The following is an 18,063-nucleotide window of genomic DNA, read 5'->3' as shown; positions in this document are numbered from 1 at the left end:
ATGTATACACACACACAAACACATGACAGACTTACTGGCTTCTTTCAGTTTACATTTACTAAATCTATGCACAAGGCTTTGGTTGACCTGAGGCTATAGTCTAAGACACTTGCCCCAGGTGCCATGCAGTGGGACTGAGCCTAGAACCATATACTATATATGTGGCTTTTTACTCCAACTCCTTATATATATATATATGTATATACCTAAAGGACCAAAAGATTGTTACACGGGGTTTGCTGTCTTCTAGAATGTTCTTTTTTAAATAAATGAATGCATGGAAAAACTTATGAGAAACAGGGTGACTCATCAGCTTTGATTGAATACATATTTGCACACACACACACACACATTTTATATTTCATGGTTGTTGACTAAATTTCTCACCTGTAAAGGTATGTTAACTTCTATTTAGAAGATGACTCAGATGATCACTCACTTGAATATAGTTTTGCTGTTAAGAAGGCAGCCATTGAAAAGAAATGTACACGTGTATACACACACATACATATATAATTGCTGTATAGTTAAAGAGTGTGCTTCCCAACCATGTGGTCTTGGGTTCAATCCCACTGCATAACTTCTTGGGCAAGTGTCTTCTACTGTAGCCCTGGGCTAACCAAAGCTTTGTTAGTGGATTTGGTAGATGGAAACTGAAAGGAGATCATGTACACACACACACACATACACAGTATGGGCCAAAAGTCATGCACAGTATAAGTTCAATGTGCTTTGGAATTGGCAAAGACATGCTTCAATTTTTCTAAATTTATAAATAAAGTTAATAAAATAATGATGAATACACACGTACTTGTACATGATGAACAAAATTAACAATAATATCAATAATAATTATAATGAAATATAAATAAAATGTCGAGTCTTTTGGAGCGTGACTTTTGGCGCACCCTGTGTGTGTGTACCCTTGTCACACAGTGGTAAAAGAAATTAGCATCACCATCAAACAAGCAAGGTTGTTTGTTTCTTATCCTCTTTCAAAATCACATCTGGCCATGGGAAAGTATTGTACCTTGTTTGGAAATAGGTGCGAGTTGGCAAGATGTAGTCCATCTGGCTTTAGAAAAACTCTCAACAAATTCTGTCTGTCTCATGCAAATATGGAAGAGTGGATGTTAAATGAGGATGATGGATATATATATTGCCAGTGCTGCTGGACTGGCTCCTGAGCAGGTGGCACATAAAAAAACACCATTTGAGCATGACCGTTGCCAGTACCACCTGACTGGCTCTCGTGCCGGTGGTACGTTAAAGCACCCACTACACTCTTGGAGTGGTTGGCATTAGGAAGGGCATCCAGCTGTAGAAACTCTGCCAGATCAGATTGGAGCCTGGTGCAGCCATCTGGTTTGCCAGTCCTCAGTCAAATTGTCCAACCCATGCTAGCATGGAAAGCGGACGTTAAACGATGATGATGATGATGGGGTTTTGTACAAGTTCAGAGGATAATTAACTCATTAACAACTACCTCCTTGCATGAATTTGTTCCTTTCCGACTGGACAGGGTACCAGCTTCCTTGTCTCAGCATAGCATCACCTTTCTTTGCTTCATTTACAGCAGTCATTGAGGTATTTGTTTAGGACTAACATACAATACTTTCAATTTCGTTGCACTATGACCTTATTTGATTATTTCTTTGTAGTAGTGACATTATTAAAGAAGGTGGCAAGCTGGCAGAACCTTTAGCATGCTGGGCAAAATGCTTAGCAGCATTTTGTCCATCTTTACGTTCTGAGTTCAAATTCTGTCGAGCTTGACTTTGCCTTTCATCCTTTTGAGGTTGATAAAATAAGTACCAGTGGAACACTGAGGTTGATGTAATTGACTTTCTATATTCTTTTGTTAAGTTAGAATTTCTCTGTTTTGGTCAGGATTTTGTCAATTTCTTTTTTCTAGTATCAATTAGTAACAATTGACAAAAGCATTTTTAAAAAATTAAATTCATAGAGCCAAACAAAATCAAAAATATTTATTCTATTTTTTTCTCTTTACTTTTTAGTTTCCTACAATATAATTAATTACCGTATCCTAGAGACTGTATCCTTGCATATTAGGTGAGTATTTCAGAAATATTTTCACCTTTTAATAAAAGCTGTCTCATACTTTTGTACATGTTTTTCAATTGAAACATTCTGAACAAGCCCATCATATATATATATATATATATGTGTGTGTGTGTGTCTTTGCGTCTGTTTGTCCCCACACCACCATTGCTTGACAACCGACGTTGGTGTGTTTGCATCCCCGTATCTTAGCTGTTCAGCAGAAGAGATTGATAGAATAAGCACCAGGCTTACAGGGACTAAGTCCAGGGGGGTCAACTTCTTTGACTGTGCTGGAGCACCACCCTTTAGTCGCTGTCAAATGACTGAAACAAGCAAAAGAATAGAAGAATACGAGTAAAACATTCCATACCACTAAACCAAGAGGGTTCTCTTGGTAAATAAGTACCAGTTACGCACTGGGGTTGATGTAATCAACTTACCCAACTCCCATGAAATTGCTGGCCTTGTGCCGAAATTTGAAATCATTATTATTCATCATCGTTTAACGTCCGTTTCCATGCTAGCATGAGTTGGATGATTTGACTGAGGACTGGCGAACCAGATGGCTGCACCAGGCTGCAATCTGATCTGGCAGAGTTTCCACAGCTGGATGCCCTTCCTAATGCCAACCACTCCGAGAGTGTAGTGGGTGCTTTTATGTGCCACCGGCACGAGGGCAAGTCAGGCAGTACTGGCAACGACCACGCTCAAATGGTTTTATTTTTTTACATGCCACCAGCACAGGAGCCAGTCCAGTGGCACTGGCAACGACTTTGCCATGAAAGTGCATGGCCTTGTGGTTAGGGTGTTCAGCTTATAATCATTAAGGCTGTGAGATCAATTCCTGAATCAGGTAGCATTTCACATTCTCCCCTCAAATATTACTAAAGTCACAGAAAACCATGAACACCACCACCTCAAATAGCTATATAAGATTTAAATATATCATTTTCAAACTAGCTATTGCCTCAATGGTCCTGTGGGTAAAGACATACAGACATAGCAACACACATACCCCTTGGACAAAGGATCAATCTTGGCCGATGGTCTATACTGATTGTGTTTTTTTTTCTTCCCCCTCTTAACACATCTCTAGAAAAAAATAAAACTAAATGAGATCATATCATCCCTACCTGAGACTGAAACCTCCATCTGTCTTGTTTGTTACCAAACACCCTTATCCATTAGGCCAGTAATACTACTTACACAAACTATGAGATATTTAAATCTATTCTAATGATTGGTTATTGATTACATTAGTCTGATAGATTTAAATACATTATTTTCAAACTAGTTATTGCTGTTGTCTCAATGGTCTTGTGGGTAAAGACGTGGACACAGCAACACACACCCCTTTAACAAAGGTTCAATCTTGGCCTATGTTGATGAGGCTCTTTGTAAAAGTATTCAGTGTCTTTTTTTTCCCCTTCTCCATTTACAGAAAAAATAAAACAGGAGTTCCAGGGTATGAGGAGTGTGGAACCATCCCTTAGCCACTACTGATCCCAGGTCTATTGGAGTAATAGCACCTCTCAAGGACACACTTATGGGTTAATTAGAATATTGGGGCTTGCCTTACCAATCTGTGTATGTGTAGGCTGATATATACATACATACACACACACACATATATATATATCTATACACACACACACACATCTATATATCTACACACACACACACACAAACTATATATATATATATAAATAAAAATAAAGCACCTGGAGACTTTCAGACTAGACCCACTGAAATGAATATAAGAAAGGGCATTCAGAGGCTTAAAATAATTCATTAAAAAGAATAAGAAATAAAACACAAAAGATCTGAAGTTTTATGAATATTTTTATTTTAAATATATTTGTATGTATGTGCATGGGTGTATATGCATGTCTGTGTGTATATATTATGTTGCGTGTGTGTTTGTTTATTTATTTCATTTCTTTTCTATAACAGAAGTTTAAAGAGTGCATATATATATATATATGTATGTATAGATATATATATAACAGGGAGGAGAAATGAGAGAAGAAAGGGGGGGAAAAAGAAAAAATATAAAAAAAAAGATCACCCAATGTTGCAACAAAAAAGAAATAATAATCATAATGAATGTAAGAGGCACAAGGTTAGACAGTTTAGGGAACTGGTGTCATTGATAATATCCCTGTTTTCCTCATTTACTTGTGTCGTCTCTCTCTCTCTCTCTACACTATTTGCATCATTGACAATGCCGTCATTCTCTGTTGTTACTTGCATCATTGACAATATCATCCGTCTTCCTCTCTACTGGGTATCATTGATACAGTCATCCGTCTCCCTTGCTAGTGGATTAACATTTAGCTTATGATTTGGAGCCAGAACCTAAAGGAATGTAAACACCACAAGGTATTTTTGCTCAATGCTTGTTCTGCAAATCCCCAACTTTCGTAGTAATAACAAAATAAATTTTTTTTTTTTTTTTTTAACAAAGACAAAGCCAGAAATTTGGGAGAGAGAAAGAGGAAAGAGTCAATTGAAACAGCACCAGTATGTATGTGGCTGGGAGTTTATTTCATTGAACCCTAGAAGGATGAAAGACGTAATTGGCCTTAGTAGGGTTTGAAGTCAATAAGTAAAGGGCCATAACTGAATATCACAAAATATTTTTGTCCAATACTTTATTATTCTGCCAATCTACTACAATAATAATTCTAATTTAAGCACAAGGGCCATCAATTTAAAAGAGGTTGATTACATCAGTCCCAGAATTCAAGTGGTACTTATTCTATTGATCCTGGAAGGATGAAAGGCAAAGTCGACCTCGGAAGAATTTGGGCCCAGAACAAAGAGTTGGAAGAACTACTGCTATGCATTTTGTTGGACTCCCACTAACAATTCTGATTCTATCAATTGTCACCTTAATAATAATAATAATTCTAATTTAGGCACCCAGGCTAGCAATTTTGAAGGGAGGAGGCCAAGCCCATTATTACATCAACCTCTGTATTTGACTAGTACTTCGTTTTGTCTATCCTGGAAGGATGAAAGGTATTGAACTCACAATATAAGGAGTCCAAAGAAATGCAACTAAGCATGTTTATTCAATGCACCAACAATTCTGCCTGCTTGCCACCCATCATAATATTAATCCTAATCCTGTTGATTAGTGTACTTATCCTTGTAGTTTTACTTGAAGTAATTGTGTGTGTTTCCTTGGGTTATTTTCATTTTACCTGAGTGCATTCATGACATGAGACTGAGAAGACAGAAAGTGAAGTCAACAGTACCCACTAGTGGTACCTTCAGTGTTGGCATGTGCTCCATTCCTCTACTGCCTCCTTCTATTATGGTGTCCTATACAGAACAACAAAGAAAGGAGGACAGAAAGAGTGGCAGTGTCAGGAACTGTTGAAACAGAAATATAATAGAGGTGAAAGGAAGAGGTGTTGCAATGTAACTAACAGCTCTTCCTCCTCCTCCCACTAAAATCATATGTATTTCCCTCTGAAAGTTGACCCTGTGCCTCAAGATAACAATTCACCGATATTATTTGTAGTAATAGTAATTTTCTTCTTTGACAGTCATGAGGTAAATTTTATTTTACAAATTCACCATGTTCATTGGTCCTTTTCAAGGCTCCCATCCTACACACACACACACACACATACACAAATGAAACATCAAACTGGATAGAATTCTGAAATCAAAGAGAATTTCAGATCAAAACTAAACACCATAAGGCTCTCCAAACAGACACACAGCACTGAGAACATTCCACCTCTCTTATCATTATTATTATTATTATCATTGTTATTTATATATTTTATATTTATTTTTCTTTAAAACTCTAAAATTAATAATGTGAAATCATTTTAAAAGAATTCATTATTATTATTTAAAAAAAAAATTATTATTTAAGAAAATCCAATGATAAACAGAAAGAAATCATATATATATATATATACACACATACATATATATATAAAGGAAGATAAAAGACAAAAGTGTGTGTATATATATACACACATATATATATATATATACATATATATATATGTGTATATATGTATGTATGAGAGAGAGAAGATGTGCAGATGGGAGTTGACAGAGAAATTAACAAATATAATATTTAAAAATAAAGAAATGAAAAAAAAGGTGTGTGGATGGGGTGGGGGTGAAGAAACAAAGGGAAATAAATAAAAAAAAAGGTGTGTTGTGAAAGAATAACAAAGGAAAGAACAGCAATAATATCACCTGGTGATGACAGGAACACCAGGTGATAATGACAGCCTCACCTAGCAATGATGACAGCCACACCTGGTAATGACAACCACCTCACCTGGTAATGTCAGAATTTCACAGTTGATGAAAACATCACATGTACCTGTTTAATAGCAAGAAAACCAGGCGGTGGCTGATACCAGGTGATGAGTGACATCAGGTGATGTCAGCATCACTTAGCAATGACCGAGACAGCAAGTGATGACAGCAACACCAAATGATGACAGCAACACTGAGTCATGTCAGCACCAAGAAAAGAACGGTGCCCTGTGAGCAAAACTTTGTGTAAATCGAGGATAACCAACCAAGTTTGATGTTCGCTCCACCGTTACCACAGGCATTTGAACTAATTCTACAGGAGACTTGCCATTTTGTAGAGCTCGTTGTATATTTATTATCTAAAAACAGAAAAGAGAGGAAAGAGATATTAAAATAGAAAACACAAACAAAAGGGAATGCAGTGTAAATAACGGACAGAGTCAAGACTATTGTAAAGGTTGCAAGACGCAACGAAAATTTTAGGAAAATAGAAATAAGAAATAAGTGGAAATTTTTACCGGTGAGTGTGTTACATAATAAGGCACAAAAAAAAAATGACTCTCCCCAGACACAACACAAATAAATAAATTTAGAAGTTACAGCCACAATTTTTTGTGACAGCAGTCTGGCTTTTGATTCTATTCTTCAATTCTCTTGAAATAACAAAATGTTGACTGGCAAACTATTAGTCATCTCACCAAAGCTGTGTTGTAGCACAACAATATCTAGAATCCTTTAAAAATGGGGTACCACAAGGAGCAGTTCTCTCATCCACTCTTTAATTTATATCTGCACAGTCTTCCAACATATCCGCAAAATCATGCACAGATGATGGAGCTGACAGAAAAATTAAACAAAATTAACAAAACTTCATGCACAGATGATATTAATTATATCCCATGTCACCCAGATATTACTGTACTAAAAACAATTCCAGCCTTACCTCAATCATTTAAAATAAGACCTACAAAAAACTACAGTCACCCTTATCAGCAACCGGAAACAACAAATACAAGTAAACCCATATACATGGAAGACAGCAAAACATCATCATTCAATACCCACTTTTCCATGCTTGTATGGGGTGGGTGAAGTTTGAAGCAGATTTTCTATGGTTGGATGCACTTTCTGTTGCTAACCTTCACCTGTTTCCAAGCAAGGTAGAATTTAACCCATGGCTAGATATGCTCTTACAAAATATTAGAAATGAATGACACTATTTATGAGATTGACACTCATTTACAACTTTCAAGGAATATCAAGGCAAAGAGGTATGCACACACATTGTCGGCTTCTTTCAGTTTCCATCAACCAAATTCACTCACAAGGCTTTGGTTAGCCTGAGGGTATACTAGAGCAGGGCTCCACAACCTTTTTTCACTTGCGATATACTTATATTCTTTTCAAAATTCAGCGGCGCACCCGTACTAAAAATGTAACTAAAAGTATAGGGGAAAATTTTTTTAAATGTTCAGTTACACTGCAGCACACCTAGCGGCACACATCGTCTCGTGGCACACCAGAGTGCCATGGCATACCAGTTGCAGAGCACTGTACTAGAGAACACTTCTTCAAGGTGTCGTGGAGTGGGACTGAACTCAGAACCATGTGGTTGAGAAGCAACGGAATAAAAAGAGCACACAGACTTTGAACAATCATAGTTACCATGTTTGGCCAACAAAAAGAAACAACAATGATACAGGTGCACTTGCTTATTTACTCACATCGTTAAGAATTAATCGAGCATTATTGTGCACCTGAAAGATCTGTGTACAAGATTATAAAACTTTCCAAGAGACAGGATCCATGATGGTGAAGAAGGCCCCCTAGTCATCAACGTCTGTCCTCTGACTGCCAAGACAGGGCTTTAGTGAGAAATTCATTGAGGAATTGAAGTGCCAGCAGCAAACAGCTTGCTAAAGAGTGGGAATCAGCTGGTGTCAGCGCTTCAGCTAGGACCGTTCAACAATGACTTCTTGACAATGGTCTCACTTCACGGAGTGCTGCAAAGAAACCATTTTTTGTCCAAGAAAAACGTCAAGGACAGGCTTGCCTTTTGCAGAAAATATAAAAATTGGTTTAGTGAACAATGTGACAAAGTGATTTTTTTTTCTGATGAAGCAACATTTCAAGTGTTTGGGATGTCTGGAAAAGGCTCAGCAGAAGGTGACAAGGTGAATTCTATGATGAGGCCTGTATCATGCCCATGGTCAAACATTTAGAAACCATTCATGTGTGGGGTTGCTTTTCATCCAAAAGCATTGAATCACTGTCAGTTTTATTGAAAAACACTTCTATGATTTCCAAATGGTACCAAAATATCCTTGAAAACCATATCCTTCCAACCACTGAGTGGGAACTAAGAAGAAACTGGCATTTTCCAACAAGATGGAGCACGTTGCCACACTGCTAAAAAGATTAAAAAGTATCTTGGAGATAATGATATTGAAATTTTGGAGCCTTGGTTGAGAAATTCTCCAGATTTAAATCCTATTGAAAATTTGTGGTCCATCCTTAAAATCAGAGTTGACAGAGAAAAACCAACAAATATTAAACAGTTGAAAGCTCTTGTACAGCAAGAATGGATATCTCGAAAAATAGTGGGACGTTGCTGCAAATACTGAGAGGAAGATGAATAGCCTTATGCTCGTATGCGCTCAAACAAGTCAACCTCCTGCCTTAGATAGGCATATTTTTATATTTTTGGTGCAAAATAATGCTTTTGCCAAAATCATTGGCCATGACCGTGTGTGGGGTGTATATAGCAATCAGAGAAAGAGAAACGAAGCAATAGAACCAATAGTTTACATGCTTTCCACTACAGCAATTCTTGAATTTTCAGAATGACGGTGAGATTACATCTCAGCCCGAACCACAGGTTTTCTTGATAGCCATGCATCAGACAGAAAGCTTACTCTAGGCTCTGTGTGATTCTCTGAATCTCTTTCCTTATATTATGTATTAAGGATGGTAAAGAAGTGGCTCATGCCTGAACCAAAATGTTAAAAACCTTAGACAAGACACTCCACTCTTATATACACACCATCAGTATAAAGGTAATAAATGAACAGCAAAGAAAATACCACACTCACCTGTCCTCTCATCACTGACATCTGCTTTTCAAATGTTGCTTTATCAAACCCTTTATCATGCTAAACAAAAATTAGAAAGAAAAAAGAATATGTTACATGTGTACCATTAATACTCTGGGGTGGTATTAACTACTACTACATACACACACACATTGTAAAGTATTGGGGTCTTTTTAAAACATTCTACTGGTGTCAGTCATCGTAACGTGCCCATGCTGGAGCACAGCATTGAAGGTGATGATGATGATGATGAAATTCCAACCACAAAGTATTAATTAGTAAAAGAAATTATAAAAGGCTTAATGAGAAAAAAAACAAGAAAAATACACACACATCACCTTAGTAGGGTCCTCGCAAGGCTAGTGGAGATGGGGAAGGAAGCAGAACATATGAATCACTACATAGCAGGGACACATCAGTATCTCAAGATTTGGGTCGACTAATTACAAAAGTGAAAAGCATTAATAGCACCCAAGGTTCCAGTTGTAAAAATGAAAGGAGTGGAGGTGATTGGTACAGAATTCCTCGCTTCGCTCACCACCACTACTAAAAGGAATTAAAAGATTACTTGACTTACCCGAAATAATTCATACAAATCTTCACACAATCCTTGGACGAATTCCGCACTATCCAATTTTGGATATACAAGATCCTTTATTTCCTGAGAGAAAGGCTTCTTTGCTTGAGACAACCAGGCCCAGTGGTAGGGATCTGTTGAACAGGTGAGAAATGGCGGAGTGAGATGAAAGGGAAAAGAAGAAAGAAGCAGGGATAAAAGATTATATGCATCTGTTCATGTGTGAGATCATCATCATTTAATGCTCTTTTTCTTCGCTGGTATGGGTGAGACAGTCTGACATGAACTGATGAGCCAGAGGGCTGCACCAGGCCTCAATGTCTGCTTCAGCATACTTTCAACAATTGCATGCCCTTCCTGATGCCAATCACTTCACAGATGTCATGCCATTTTGAACTACAAACAATTTGGTTGCTAAGGCGTTGTCTAGTGACAGATCAGATATTTGTCTGTTGTCTATTACCCACTTTAACTTTATTTTTTGACACATGTTTTTGCTTTAAGTAGATTTAGGTATTCAGTTCATCCTTTTAACAAAACTGACTGTATCCCAAAGACTATCCAAAATTGCTCTGGCATCAACATGCCCCAATTTTGATGTAACTGTAACAAAAATGAAACGCCATTCCACCAAAACCCAAAATGAAAAAGTTTCTAGAAAAATCCTTTTGTTTCATAATGAGGATATCAATTTATTTTATCACATTTGTTTTATACTTTTTATGTTTATAATTTTCTTCCTCTGAAATCAAGTAGAGTAATGTCAATGTAAATAAATATAGTTTAGGGTAATTGGTTAAAAAAGTTCCCCAACTCCTGCATTGCAATGTCTCATAGCCATGAGAAAAAACAAAACACATACACTAAGTGTGATTAAGAAGCATGAGGGTTGGCAACAAGTCGGGCATCCGGCCAAAGAAAATCTACCTCAACAGATTACATCTGATCCATGCAAGCATAGAAAAGTGAACATCGAATGATGATGACGATCATGTGTGATGCACGTTAAAAGACAGCAGTAACTTACAGGTCCGCCATTCATCGGGATGTTTGAAAGGGAATGCGAGGCCATTATCAATAGCAGCAATTGATATCCGGGGGTTTTCTATCATGTCCCAGCCTTCCTGTAATGATATAGAAACACATCTATAAATATGCACAGAATGTGTGTGAGAGAGAGAGAGAAAACAATATAAATGACTGTGTATGTGTGTTTGTATTTTATAATTTCACTTATACATAGTGTAATTAATAACCAGTTGTTAGAACTCAGTATACATATGCTTTAACAATGGTTTTAGGCAAGTATATCATCATCATCGTTTAATGTCTGTTGTCCATGCTGGCATGGGTTGGACAGTTTGACTGGGCTGGCATGCTGGAAAGCTACACCAGACTCTAGTCTGATATAGATTGTATTATTAATTACTAAATGACAAAGGAATAAGAATAAAATAATTAACTCTGGTCTGGATATATTCCATAGAGAAGTCCCCAAGTAAGTTCTTTCCAATGTCATAAATTCTATATACACACATCCACAAACATTAGACAATATAGATGGATGTATGGACGGAGAAAGAGCCTTCTGACAAGCTACACTGTCAGCAGTGTAGGTCATGTCAGGAATGAGAGAGATATGTTACATGATGAGACCTCAAACTTATTCTCCACAAAAAAAAAAAAAGTGATTTACTAGCAATTGTTTCTGCACATTAGTACCACCAATTACCAGCTGGTGCTAATTCACACGAACAATTAATTATAGTGATTTGGATTAAAGCTTGTTCAATCAATTTGTATTATAATTTTCTCACTGAGGAAATGACAAGGGCTGGGAGACATGGTGATTTGCTGTACTTGATAAGACGCATCAAGCTAAGTAGAAATACTGTTTTGCACAAGCTTGTCCTTCCAGGTGCTGGTGCCCCTTAATCACATATCTGACTTTCCATTACCCATATATTCATATGCTTCAAGTCCACTCTACCTGTACATTCACATATTACCAAAAAGGCCAACAAGATTTCAGAACTGAGCAACACATCTACTGTTCTTAGGTTGTCTCCCTTTATAGTGTAGAAGTCTGGACTTTTGGTATATTTGATTATCTCCCTTTGCATTATACTTGTCTGGTTAATTAGCTATAGAGGGATATATATATATACGATTGTCTTGAGAGTTGGTGTTTATGAGAGTGTGAACAGTACAACAACAGAAATAAAAACAACTTACGTCAGGTGTCCCTGCAGCAGCAGTCTCATATTTTATTAGCCAGTTGTCATTCCCTCGGTCTGGAAGAGGAGGAAGAGAGAACAATGAAAAGTTTCGAAAAGGAATAACAAATAAATTAGAACACTGATGGATCACCTATAGTTTCCCCATTGTTTTACACTCATATTCTGTTTTTAACATTCCACTGACAAAGAGTAACAGGGAAATCCAAAGTGATACAAACCATACAAAACACAATGCTAGAAATAGAATTTGGACATAAAACAAAGGGAAATTTGGTGATCCAAGCAGTACGCTTGAACCCATTCACCTGAAGATATGCAGGTAGACAGTTATTGCAGGATATTAGTTTCAAGGCCAGCTATTTCTGGGGAGGTTGGTAAGCTGGTCACATCAACCCTAGTGCTCAACTGGTACTTATTTTATCAACCCCCAAGAGGATGAAAGGCAGAGTCAACCTCATTGTAATGGAATAAGGTCATACTATGTAAAACACTCAGCAATTACCAGCCTGTTCATTCCATTTTGTATAATAACCGTGAGTGTGTGTATTTTGTGTATATACATATATATATATATTATATATATATATATATATATATATATATGCCGTTCGCCAGCCTCATCTGGCACCTGTGTTGGTGGCACATAAAAAACACCATCCGAGCGTGGCCGTCTGCCAGCCTCGTCTGGCACCTGTGTTGGTGGCACATAAAAAACACCATCCGAGCGTGGCCGTTCGCCAGCCTCGTCTGGCACCTGTGTCGGTGGCACATAAAAAACACCATCCGCGCGTGGCCGTCTGCCCGCCTCGTCTGGCACCTGTGTTGGTGGCACATAAAAAACACCATCCGCGCGTGGCCGTCTGCCAGCCTCATCTGGCACCTGTGTTGGTGGCACATAAAAAACACCATCCGCGCGTGGCCGTCTGCCAGCCTCGTCTGGCACCTGTGTTGGTGGCACATAAAAAACACCATCCGAGCGTGGCCGTTCGCCAGCCTCGTCTGGCACCTGTGTCGGTGGCACATAAAATCACCCACTACACTCTCGGAGTGTTTGGCGTTAGGAAGGGCATCCAGTTGTAGAAACACTGCCAAATCTGACTGGCCTGGTGCAGCCTTTGGGCTCCCCAGACCCCAGTTGAACCGTCCAACCCATGCTAGCATGGAAAGCGGACGTTAAATGATGATGATGATATATATATATATATATACATACACAAGGTGGGCCACAATGATAGAACACATTTAGTACTGTATGTCATATCTATAATCCAAAATACCAGCATTGAAAATGTGTCATTATTATGACCCACCCTCTGCGTGTGAGTGTGTAACACTTTAGCAATACAAAAACAACAGCACTCAGAGCGCAAACCTCTGACAAGGCAACACCAACGCCCTGTCAACGATTAGCTGGACAATACTCTCAAAAATTAAGTAAAAAAATTGGAAAAATAATCCAGATTCCTTGTCTGCTTTCAGATTGATCCCAAAATCTAATCAGTTTGTGCCAGTCACGAGGCCAAACAACTCTGAAAGTTTCATCTGAATCCATCCAGTGGTTCTTGAGATATCTTTGTCCATGGACAAAGAAAGAAAGAAGCAAACAAACAAACACAACTGAAAATAATACCTCCACCTTCGCTAAGGTGGAGGTAATAACTGTCAAAAGGACAGCTATTGTTTTTGGACACTATAACTAAGATGGTTGCTGATTTCCTACTTCTGAGTCAACGGCCATCTTGTTACACTGCCGAGACTGAGAGACCCTAGATTGCTGTCTCAGTTCACTGTAAGTCTACTGAAACTGAGGTATCCTCTAACTCTTGTAAAGGTATGTCTCCAGGAGAAGATTATTCAGAAATGGGACCCAAAGAGTATTATTAAGTTGAGACACACAGTAGACCATTTGTTTTTGAATTTCTCCAAAACGTGTAGATGGTCCTACACAAACCTCCATCAGATGTTGATATGAACAAGAGAGTCTATTATAAACACACACGATTACTCTGAAATGCGACCCAAAGAGTATTATTAAGTTGAGACACACAGTACACCATCTTTTGTTGAATTTCTCCAAAACGTGCAGATGGTCCTACACAAACCTTCATCAGATGTTTAAATGAACAAGAGAGTCTATTATACACACACACACACACACACACACATACATACATACATACAGGTGTAGGCTTGGCTGTAAGATACAAGCATGTTTAGAAATTTGCTTCCCAACCACATGGTTCTAGGTTCAGTCCCACTGAGTAGCACCTTGGGCAAGTGTCTTCTATTATAGCCCTGGACTGACCAAAGCTTTGTGAATGGATATGGTAGATAGAAACTGAAAGAAAACTGTAGTGTATACATGTGTGCGTTTCAGTGCCAATGCACAAAACTCTCAGACTTTGAGTCACTGTTACTTCTGCTTAAATAGTAATAAAAATATGTGTGTGTGTGTTACTCTCTTCCTGTCTTGACATCATGTGATGGTTGTAAACGAGTATTACTCTCATGTAAGTGGTGGCCTTCATTTCCAATGTTGCATGAAAATATGTCTGGCCGCAGAAAAACTACTTTGCTTGTGTATAAACTGTGGTGTATACATGTGTGTGTTTCAGTGCCAATGCACAAAACTCTCAGACTTTGAGTCACTGTTACTTCTGCTAAATAGTAATAAAAATGTGTGTGTGTGTGTGTGTATGCGTGCATGTGTGTGTGTTACTCTCTTCCTGTCTTGACATCATGTGATGATTGTTAACGAGTATTACTCTCATGTAAGTGGTGGCCTTCATTTCCAATCTTGCATGAAAATACGTCTGGCCGCAGAAAAACTTATTTGCTTGGAAACAGGCAAAGGTTGGTGACAGGAAGGGCATCCAGCCAGAGAAAATTCACGTCAACAAATTCCATCTGATCCATGCAAGCATGAAAAAGTGGACATTAAAACGATCATACACATCTCTGTGCAAACAGATTGTCTTGTCTTGTAATGGCATTTACCTGGAAGAGGTTAAGACAGCGCCTATTGAGTCCACCACATCAGAGGTCATGGTGGTCCACGCACATCTGTTGGCAGCTGATTCTGTGGTGTGTTGAAGCCATTCCCAGTTCCTGGTGGAACCGGGAAACATTGTATAGATAGATGTAATATTTACATTCGTTGTAACACGGTGATGGTTTTAAAAACCTTTAGATACGTTGTATACTCTCTCTTTTACTTGTTTCAGTCATTTGACTGTGACCATGCTGGAGCACTTTGTAAGCCTAGTACTTACAGGGATGTAAACACATCAGCATTGGTTGTCAGGCAATGTTGGGGGGGGCACAAACACAGACATATATATATACGACAGGCTTCTTTCAGTTTCCGTCTACCAAATCCACTCACAAGGCTTTAGTTGGCCTGAGGCTATAGAAGACACTTGTCCAAGGTGCCACACAGTGGGACTGAACCCAGAACCATGTGATTGGTAAACAAGCTACTTACCACACAGCCACTCCTGCACCTATGTATAGTACATTGATTAGTAAAATGAAATACTGTTAACACACCAGTGATTTGATATTTGACCTAGCAGCCAAGAAAGTGTTCTATATGCAAATCAATCTATCCAGTTCACTTTAGCCACAAACATCAATGGCTTCATAAGTAGTGTGTTGGTGGGCAACGAAGGAAGTTGCATAGCTGCTAATGATACTTCAGAGTTGATATATACAACTGTTTCTTCTTGTTCTGTACACAAACACACTGTGTATTTATAGAATATTTTACACTAGTCAAATATAATGTTGATTAAAGCAAAATCTATAGATTTCTTCTATAGTACATTAGTAGCATGCACACACACACACAAAAAATTCAGTGAATTGGCCAAGTTGTTTCTTGTGTCTCATCTCTGGTCAGTTCTTTTTGTAGCCAATTTAATTCCCTCAATCCAGATTTGTAATAGTGGACATTCATATACACACACACACACACAGAGGATGACCTGACCTAAGCTGTCTCGAAAAGCCAGAAAGGTACAGCATCAACATCCAACAGAAGAGAACAACAATCATGTCCAATCTGCCAAATACTCACCTGTATTTCTGATTATGTAATCTAGAATAACGAGTCGTTCAAAGAGGTTCTGGAAGTGCACTGAGGTGGACTCAGGTAAGGCTTCGTTATCAAACTTTCGTAGCCAGTAGTCTGCATCTTTGTAGCCAGTGACAAATAACTGGAAGGATCCAACCTGAGAACATAAAGAGATACATAAATATAAAGATACATCATATATATATATATATACACAAAATAAGCAACAAGAATGACTCCGGTAATTTGGTACGATCGTTTCGTACTACATCATTTTATTAAATGTTGTAAGTATTACAACAGATTTAAGATGCTGAGTACTCATCAGCCGATTATAGAGGTTTTCCATTAATACAAAAATTTTCAAATCAAGTGGCAACATTATAAAGAAGGTAGATATATAGACAAAGATGTGGATTTAAATTTTAAGAACATATGAGGTAGTGGAGTCCCTCCACTGACTGACTAAGATTTGGTTGTATATATATATATATATACATATATATGAGAAGACAAATGGAGTATAAAATTTACAACAGCCAGGTGCTCTTCCTGTTGCTTGTTTCAAAGCAAGTTAATATTTCCCCACTGCGAGATGTATTTTGGCAGAATATTGGAAATGAATGACGCTACACGTGCATGACAGTGACACTCACATGCAATTATCACATAATGTCAAAACAAAGACACACACACACAGCATTATTTAACATTCATTTTCCATGAATGTTATACTCACAAGGTCTTGGTTGGCCTGGAGCTAAAGGGCTGCTGCAGAAGACACTTGTTCAAGGTGTCATAGTGGGATTGAATCTCAAACTATGTGGTCTGGAAGGGAACTTCTAAGCCACACAGCTATGGCCATGCCTAATTGGTATTTATTTTATAAAACTTTAGATGTATAAAATAATACCACTCCCTGGATTTGAACCGGGGATGTAAAAGGATGTAGTTAAATAGCACAAGGCATTAAGTTTTATTTTATACAAATTCTAACACATTGTCACTAACACCACCACTGCCAGCACAAAATAGTGGACAGAGGGTGTAGTGGATTTATATCAACCCCAGGTACTTGCTAAGTACTAATTTTTATTTTCATTTTATTGACCTCTAGGACAATTGGTAAAATATACCCTCAGAGGGATTAGAATATAGAGCGTAAAAGTATGTAATTGAATATTACAAGGGTCTAACAAAACCTGGAAGCCATTAGATTTTAAAGAATATTACCTTTGGAGGTAAACCAATTCTGTGGAAGCGTCGACCCACTGCAGGAACCCGGTTCATTATATTTTTCTTGGTTCGAGCTTTCATTTTATCAATTGCTGTATAATTAAAAGTTTCACTTGCTAATTTTACCACCTGAAATATAAAACAAACGACAGGTCAAATATAGAAACTTCACTACAAGAGAAATCAAAGTTTAAAGGGCAAATGCCAAACCATTAACGCATAATAGGCAGGATAGAAGAGAATGGAAGAGTGTCAGTACCTCTGCTGGTGACAAAGGCATCTCTTTCAGAGTAAAGAGCAAATGCTATTATGTGGCGCATGAGTTGTTGTGATGCTGCATGGTTGGGAGATGTGGGCCTTGAATGTAGATCTGTGACAGGCCCATACAAATGAAGAGAGTTTGCTCTGTTGGATGTGTAATGTTTGCATACATGAACAGTAGAACACGAATGGACAGAGAGAAAAGTTAGTTATAACAGGAAC

The 18,063-nt window shown here is 38.0% G+C and overlaps 1 protein-coding gene across 3 annotated transcripts in view; it reads right to left on the bottom strand.

The window, feature by feature from the left end:
• Positions 1–6,127: 6,127 nt before the first annotated feature.
• The window catches only part of LOC115219736 (phosphatidylinositol 4-kinase type 2-beta), a 142,542-nt gene continuing 130,606 nt past the window's right edge, over positions 6,128–18,063 (bottom strand). For all 3 annotated transcript variants that reach the window (XM_036509687.1, XM_029789958.2, XM_029789959.2), the window contains 7 exons: positions 17,578–17,709; positions 16,348–16,501; positions 12,265–12,323; positions 11,057–11,153; positions 10,030–10,163; positions 9,453–9,512; positions 6,128–6,719 (listed from right to left, as the gene is read on the bottom strand). In XM_036509687.1, the coding sequence (XP_036365580.1) occupies positions 6,564–6,719; positions 9,453–9,512; positions 10,030–10,163; positions 11,057–11,153; positions 12,265–12,323; positions 16,348–16,501; positions 17,578–17,709 (792 nt within the window). In that variant the 3' untranslated portion in view covers positions 6,128–6,563. The remainder of the gene's footprint in view (positions 6,720–9,452; positions 9,513–10,029; positions 10,164–11,056; positions 11,154–12,264; positions 12,324–16,347; positions 16,502–17,577; positions 17,710–18,063) is intronic.

The sequence above is a fragment of the Octopus sinensis genome, linkage group LG15, assembly GCF_006345805.1.
Source record: "Octopus sinensis linkage group LG15, ASM634580v1, whole genome shotgun sequence".
Classification (NCBI taxonomy): domain Eukaryota; kingdom Metazoa; phylum Mollusca; class Cephalopoda; order Octopoda; family Octopodidae; genus Octopus; species Octopus sinensis.
The sequence above is the reverse complement of the archived record's forward strand: the minus strand, read 5'-3'. Positions and strand labels throughout refer to the sequence as shown.